General features: G+C 46.9%; 1 protein-coding gene across 1 annotated transcript; it reads left to right on the top strand.

Annotated features, from left to right (window-relative positions):
• Nucleotides 1-1009: 1009 nt before the first annotated feature.
• VSX1 (visual system homeobox 1) lies at nt 1010-6740 on the top strand. The gene is made up of 5 exons (XM_038571335.1): nt 1010-1430; nt 3181-3259; nt 3744-3867; nt 4963-5143; nt 6373-6740. The coding sequence occupies exons 1-5, from the start codon at nt 1010-1012 to the stop codon at nt 6738-6740; spliced, it is 1173 nt and encodes a 390-aa protein (XP_038427263.1).
• The last annotated feature ends 1037 nt before the right edge of the window (nt 6741-7777 follow it).

The raw sequence follows: 7777 nt of genomic DNA, 5'->3' as shown, positions 1-7777 counted from the left end.
CCTCCCAGTAGGCAGTTCTTATGTTCCAATTTACTCCCACCCGATTTAAAATTGCCAAATGAAATATTGATACATTCTTATACTAAAAATATATTCATTGTTTATCTGAAATTCAAATTTCACTGGACCTCCAGTACTTTTGTTTACTAAGCCAAGCACTCTTCCCGGTAGTCTTAGCCTGGTCCACTATACATCTGTCTTTCTCTCCTCTTCTCCTCCCCCCAGCTCTTGTGAGTTTTGCACCCATTACAGCTCAGCCGTTAGGGAGCTGGGGGTGACTTTGGCTGCAGGTAGAGTGGGAATGGATTAAATAAACATTTTCCACTCCATTCCCCTTGGAGATTTTCAGGGAAGTCTTGGCTCTGGGGGTGGAGTTGGAGGGCTGGCCTGTCTCACATTAGTGGTAGTGTGGCTGGGAACGAGGTCCTAGTCCTTTTAAAAAAATATATTTTTAAAGTTTTATTTGTTTAAGGAATGTCCACACCCCACCTGGGGATGAACTGAGGACTGAAGATCAAGAGTTGCATGCTCCCTTGATTGAACCAGCCAGGTGCCAGGAGGCTTAATGGGTAACTGGATCTTGGGAGGAGGCTCTGGAGCAGCTGTGATCAGGACTTCTTCTAGACAATCTGGAAGGATAAGGAAGACCACACCTCGGCCTGTAATATGCGGCTTTTAGAGAAACCTGCAGACAGCAGGGTCGTCCCCTTCCTCCTTTCCTCTCTTCGAGAAGGGTGTGTGTGTCGGGGGGAGGGTGGCTGGGGAGTGGGCAGGAGGACAGCTGGATGGGAGAGAGAAGGAGGTGATTGAGGGGACTGCAGCTGGGAGGGCGGCGACTTGGGGGAGGGAAACGGGTGGCGTCCCCATCTCGCAGCATCCGAGCCCCACTGATTGGAGCCCTCCTGGCCTCCGCGCCCGACGGCCGGTCCAGGAGTATAAAGCATCCTCTGAGCTGCGCCACTCGGCAAACGTGACCTAGAGAAGGTCCGGCCTCGCCGACTGAGAAGTCATGACCTACAGGGCCGCGCTTTCCGACGGGCGCCCCGGGAGCAGGGCACTAGTGCCCGGCGGCTCCCCCAGCGGCTCGCGCCCCCGCGGCTTCGCCATCACCGACCTGCTGGGCCTGGAGGCTGAGGTGCCTGCGCCTGCCGGCCCCGGTGCAGGATCGGGTTGCGAAGCCTCCGCCGCGCCCTGCGCGGGCCCAGGTCTCGGGGGCGCCTGCCTGGTGCGCGGGGCCCTGCCACTGGGGCTCGGCCTTCTCTGCGGCTTCGGCGCGCAGCCTCCTGCGGCCGCTCGGGCGCCCTGCCTGCTCCTAGCCGACGGGCCGTTCCTGCCACCCGGGGCGCCCGAATCTGCTGCCCCGCAAGCTCCAGGTCGCCCGCCCGCCACGCTCAGCAGCCAGAAGAGAAGCGAGAGCGTCTTGACGTCCGGTAATCAGGCCAGCCCATCTGGGTCTTGCTCCTGTTTGCTCGGCTTGGGGCCGTGTACGGGTAACTCACTGAGCCCGGTCCCTAGCATCCGGATCTAAGGGACGTCAGGACCCCAGAGCGTGGCCCCGTCCAGGGAGGCGTGTTCTCTCGGCCTTGCTCCCTGCCCCTTGTCTCTCCCCAAATCCCTGCCTCCCCTCCGGGTTCACCGGAGCACAGCGAATATCACCACCCCCCAGTTCTGGACCTACCAAGCGGGTCTCCTGAGGGCATAGGTCGGGGAGGCCGGGGCGTGCTCGTTTCTCACGAGCACAGCATCCAGGAACTCGCGGCGCTCAGAGCCAGGCTGGATCCACAGATGGAAAAGCACGGGCGGCCGGGGGCTGGAACTGTCCGCCTTCTGGGGTGCTGAAGGGGGAGTCGGGACTGCGCTTCCACTTCGCGCTGCCCTCCCTCCTCCGCACACGTGAGAGGGGAAGCAGCCTCGCCCGTCTCATTGCGCTGTGCTCAGCATTTCGTTCCGACCCCAGCTATTTCCTCAAAGACGTCGAGGCGGGTTATGGGGAAAGAGAAGGAGGCCATGAAGACTTTGCAAAGAGCAAAGTCAAAGAAATTGAGAGGTTTTGGGCTCGTGGATGAAAGAAAAAGAATTATACAAGAAAACGTGGACTGAGAAACTATATTGTAGAACCTGGAGCTGAGCATCCAGGCAGCCAAGGCAAAAAGAGAGTATATTGAGTCTCCACTGATAGTAAAAGTAAGCATGTCAGATCAGCAGGCAAGCAAACTTTTACTCTACTTTAAAAAATGTTTATTCAGGAGTCTCTGTGTAAGAGAAAATGAACCCTTCTATTAGTAATTTCACTAAAAATGCAGAAACTGCCCTCATAGGATGGGTTCCTTCCTCTGTGAGCACTGATAAAATGAAAGGCAAAATATGACTAGATCTTGTCAAGAGTGAGTTTCCTGGATCCCCTCCCAGAGACTCAGAATTGGTACAGCCGGGCAGGGAGTGCAGTTCTGGCAAGAGTTGTGATGTCAAACCTCAACTCCCACCCTGCTTAGAGAAATGTTGGTGTATTGGTTAAGATGAGGGGTTGCAGGTAGAAGGAGGTGAATGAATTTGGGAGCTGGAAGCTAAGTGAGATAGAGAATGCTATGAAGCTTCACGGAATCTAGGTGTGGATCCCAACCTCACCACGTACAACCTGTGTGATCTTGGGCAAGTTACTTAATCCCTCTGCACCTTAGCTTCCTCATCTGTAAAAATAGGATAATACTAGCAGCTACTGTGGAGTTCTTTTTATTTTATGAAGGATAACTGCAATAATGCATGGACAATGCTAAGCAGAATGCCTGGAATATACTGAGTGCTAAAAATGCTAGCATGTATTATTAAATAGTCACATCCCCCAACACATCATAACTTCAGTCCTCATATTGAAATCCAGAGAAGAAAGTGAAAACTCTGCTCACTTTTAAAAAAGATTTACTTATTTACTTGAGAGAAAGAACACAAGCAAGAGAGGGAGAGAGAATATCAGGCAGACTCCACATTGACTGAAGAGCCCAACATGGGGCTCGATCTCACAACCCTTGGATCATGACCTGAGGTGAAACCAAGAATCAGGGGCTCAGCTGACTGTGCCACCCAGGTGCCCTGAAAAATATGCTCACCTTTAAAAATAGTTTTTTAAAAAATAAAAGATAATGTGGTCACCTTTAAAGTGTTCTCTCTCCCCTGTGCTAACAGATGAGGACAGCCCATCTGAAGATAGGAGTGGCCTGAAGGCGTCCCCATCTTCAGGCAAGAGGAAGAAGCGGCGGCATAGGTATACAGCTAGATTGTCTTTCCTGACCCTTTGCTTAAGACACAGACTCTGAGAACCTATGGTGCTGCATTAAGGCAAGGCCCTGTGGCCTCCTGGCTGACACACAGCAGCAATTTGGGAACATAATTCTGCTATTCACAGGAGGCTACAGGATAATCTTTCTAGCATTTTATTTTTTAGTTTAATTTAATTTAATTTTATTTCTAGCATTTTAGAGACACAGGTTTGTGTACCTTTAAAATAGACCTTCTTAGTATTAGTTGATAGAATTCATCAAGGAGGGAAAATATGCTAAAGAACTCTGTTTTGTTTGAAGCAAACTTCTGGACTTTCCAGAGGCTAATCATTCAGAGGTGAGATATCCAGTTACCATGAGGTGGACTTTTAGGGTGTAGAAAGGCAGGCACAGGGTCTTCTAAGTCTGGGAAGCCTGGCAGCCTCCTGTGGACATGCACTCATGTGTGTGCTTCGGGTCTCCCTACAGGACTGTTTTCACTGCCCACCAGCTGGAAGAGCTGGAGAAGGCATTCAGCGAGGCCCACTACCCTGATGTGTATGCCCGGGAAATGCTGGCCGTGAAAACTGAGCTCCCTGAAGACCGAATACAGGTGTCTGGGGTCCCCTTTCTCTATCCCAAAGACATCACAGAGAACGTGTTTTTTTCACATATACACAGCTACCTCTGAACAGCCTAGCATGTTTCCCTTGACACACGAACTGCAGCTCACCTAGCTGAGGGTACCACAAATGCTAGACTCATTCTGTATGTTTATTCCAAGAAGATATCCCCTGTACCCTGCATGTCTTTTTTCCTTTGTTAATTAATTCTTTAAAGTTGTAACCATCTCCATGTCATATATAATTGGCCCTGAATATGTTTATATCTATCTATATCTATATCTATATCTATATCTATATCTAATCTATATATCTATAGATATATGTACACTGACACAGAATTTTGTTCTTTGTTTTTACAAGAAGGTATTGTGTTATGCTTCTTAGCCTCTTTGCTTGACAAGACATCTTGGACATTTCTCCAGGTCAAAAGATAATGCCACCAACTCTTTTTTTTTTTTAAATTTATGATAGTCATACACACACACACAGAGAGAGAGAGAGAGAGAGGCAGAGACATAGGCAGAGGGAGAAGCAGGCTCCATGCACCGGGACCCCGACGTGGGATTCGATCCCGGGTCTCCAGGATCGCGCCCTGGGCCAAAGGCAGGTGCTAAACCACTACGCCACCCAGGGATCCCCCACCAACTCTTTTTTAACAGCTAATCAATATTCCACATTATTTCTTTATTAAGATAGTATTTTCAAAGAGAAATATTACTAACAAACCAACAACCTAAGATTACAAGGGACCAATGCCAGTATGAACTCTTTCCAATCAATGAGAAAAATCATGAAGCATAGTAGTCCACTTTCTTACACAATGTGGGAAAGAATACTTTGATTTTATTTTTGTTTTTTCTGGCTGTATGGAAAACCTCAGTGGAGGCCGATTGCACATTATCTTCACAATGATAAGTACCTGTGGGTTTTGAGTGACTGGTAGACACAGCTTCTGTAAGGTCTGGGACTTGAATGGATAGTTGGCTGTTCTTAGAACTCCTTGCTCAGGAACACCTAGGAGCTTCCTCTTTACTGTGTCTCCTCCTGTATACTCTTCTGCTTCCTGTCCTGCCTCACATCAGGTCTGGTTTCAAAACCGGAGGGCCAAGTGGCGGAAGCGGGAGAAGCGCTGGGGTGGCAGCAGCGTGATGGCCGAGTATGGGCTTTATGGGGCCATGGTGCGACACTGCATCCCACTGCCAGACTCCGTCCTTAACTCCACTGAGGGTGGCCTGATTGGTTCCTGTGCACCCTGGCTCTTGGGTAAGGAAGAGGACCCTGCAGCCAGTAAAATGGCCAGAGTTGCTGGGGGAGGGGCCAGGGTTCCCATGAAGGGCAGCCATTTGCTAAATCCAATCAATATAAATTTACTCAGATTTGGGCCCAAAATATCACATTGATTTTAATTAATTCAAAGGATTGAACTATGGTCAGTTGACTTGTTTTTTATTTGCACTGTGTAGACAGTGTGTGGAAAGATCACACCAGGCCTTGGTTCTAAGAGTGGAATGATATACTTGTAATATGTGAAATATATTTCCAAAATGTTGAGTGTGGTTACAACTTTTGGGAACCATATGATTTAGAGCTCATGATAATAAGAATGAGGACAGTGCTAAGCAGTGAAACTTGTAGGTGATTAACCCCCTACATACTAGAGCCAGGAGATCCAGGGTTTGGGTCCTGGTTCTGCCATTAACAACCTACTTTTCTGTCTTTTAGACTTTTGGTGCTAGAACAGTCTACATGGGTGAGGCTTAAGCTTTGGGGCTGGACATTCTGGATTTTCTGTTTGCTGTTACTAGAGACTAATGGGCAGGGATCACATCTTGGAGGAATGAGTCCAAGATAGCACCTGGGGTAGGGTGAGAGATTAGAGTTAGGTGTGTGTGTGTGTGTGTGTGTGTGTGTGTGTGTGTGTGTGAGTGGGCTTGTAGGTTGGTGAGGGGAGGTTTTTTGTTTAGCAGACATTTTTAAGAACCTACCAGCCATTTGCTGTGCAGTCACTAGAGATACCAATTATGGATATGGTCTTGACTTTGCCCTCAGAGACTGAAGAGACAGAATTTTGGGCAGGGAACCAAGCCTACCCTTCTGAACTTCCACACGCAGGTTAGGTGTGAGATATCTGTGCTTACTGGTACCTGCAGACCTGTGGCCCAGTGCTGCCAGACATTTTTACTTTCAAACAAGCTGAAAGTCTGGCTTTTGATGTGCGATCTCCTGATTTTAAAACATTGGCAGCAATTACATTTAAAAAATCACTACAATACCAAACAAGGCACCTTTGAAAGCTGCACTCCACAGGCAGATAATCAGATTTCAACCCCAAGTGGGGGTAGTTACCTACCTGGCTCCTCTAGAGGCCCTGGAAACAGGCACTGATGAAGATACTTCTAATGGGATTTAGAGAACAATGACAAGGAAGAGATTTACAAAATTGCTGAATTTGGAAATACCTATTCTTATTTTTTCTTTTCATTTTTTGCAAGGGATGCATAAAAAATCTACAGGGATGATAAGGAAATCAGGAAATGAAGAAAAGCTGGCAGGACTCTGGGACTCAGAGCACTTCCAGGAAGGTTCTAACCCAGGACAGGCAGGATCCCAGAAAGGCTCAGATGAAGCCAGCCCTGAGAACAGCTTGGAAGATGTGGCCATGGATCTCTCCAGCTCTGCCCGGCAGGAGACCAAGAAAGCACACCAGGCTGCCAGTGCCCAAGGATGCTCAGACTCCTTGGGGCTGGAGGGGTTTCCAGCCAGGAAAGGTGGGAGCCTGAGGAGACCACAGTACCCACCCTCAAAGGCTGGCAATGCACTCATCCCTCAAGACATTTTCCACAAGACAAAAGTTGTCTAAGACCAGAACTCTCAGCTGGATTTTCTTCTTCCAGGGTCAGGATACAATGCAATACCACTTGCTTTAAGAAGACAAAGTGGTGACTTACAGAAAATACCATCTCACTCTAGAATGGAAACCATTCCTTAAAGTCACCTGAACCAGCTAACTTCATGTAAAATTTTACTTTTCCTTTGTAGAACATGAGAAGGGAGGATTGAAAGTTCAAAAAGCATGTTTACTGCTGGACTTCATCTGTGATTTTGCTCAATATACTGTGCAGATTAATAGGTGAAGTCTGATGTCCTCACTCTGAATTTGAAAATATAAATTTATTTAACCTCCAGAGAATCAGATGTCTTTATAAATAACAAAGACCCCATACAGACATATAAATGAATTACAGTATTTTTATCTTAAAAGTTGGCTTTGGACATTTCAATTTTCTTGTGCGGCAATACTTTTGCATTACCCCAAGTGTCATTTCATAGGCTGTATATATTGGAACTCATAAACAAGAAAGAAAGCCATACTTTCCCTTTCCTTCTGAAATAGCATGGGACCATGTTTAAATAATTGTTCAATACCTATAAGCAGTGTTTTAAGGTCAGATGAGTCTTCTTGGTCTTTTAAAATTTATATTTGAAAGCACTTTAGTGATTGGATTTCATGAATGTTTCCTTCCCTATATTCTTTTGCCATTTATTTATTATTTAAGAATAAATGTTGTGCTGTGTGTTTGCTTCTCAGGGTGCTCCTTCTGTTACATGTTTATACAACTCTACTATCACTGATCCCCTAATGAAGTTCCTTCCCCACGCCTTTGGCCCTTTTAAATCTCAGAATATCTTCAGGCTGTAGCACGTATCATGTGTAGCTTTGTAAACTACCGTTGGGTGATAGCCAGGTCTAATTCACCTATTTTGTTTTGTTTTGTTTTATTTTATTTTTAGAGATAGAGAGTGTGCATGTACCCAAGAATGAGGGAGGTGAAGGGCAGAAGGAGAGGGAGAATGAGAATCCCATTATGTCATTATACTGAGATCATGACCTGAGTA

The sequence above is a fragment of the Canis lupus genome, chromosome 23 (assembly GCF_011100685.1).
Source record: "Canis lupus familiaris isolate Mischka breed German Shepherd chromosome 23, alternate assembly UU_Cfam_GSD_1.0, whole genome shotgun sequence".
NCBI lineage: Eukaryota > Metazoa > Chordata > Mammalia > Carnivora > Canidae > Canis > Canis lupus.
This window is presented reverse-complemented; position numbering and strand designations above follow the sequence as displayed.

Bases quoted from the DNA above. Each gene is read 5' to 3' on its own strand.
- VSX1 (XM_038571335.1), top strand. From the start codon at position 1,010: ATGACCTACAGGGCCGCGCTTTCCGACGGGCGCCCCGGGAGCAGGGCA. The intron at 3,868-4,962 runs GTGTCTGGGGTC...GCCTCACATCAG, and splicing joins TCCCTGAAGACCGAATACAG to GTCTGGTTTCAAAACCGGAG. The intron at 5,144-6,372 runs GTAAGGAAGAGG...ATTTTTTGCAAG, and splicing joins CTGTGCACCCTGGCTCTTGG to GGATGCATAAAAAATCTACA.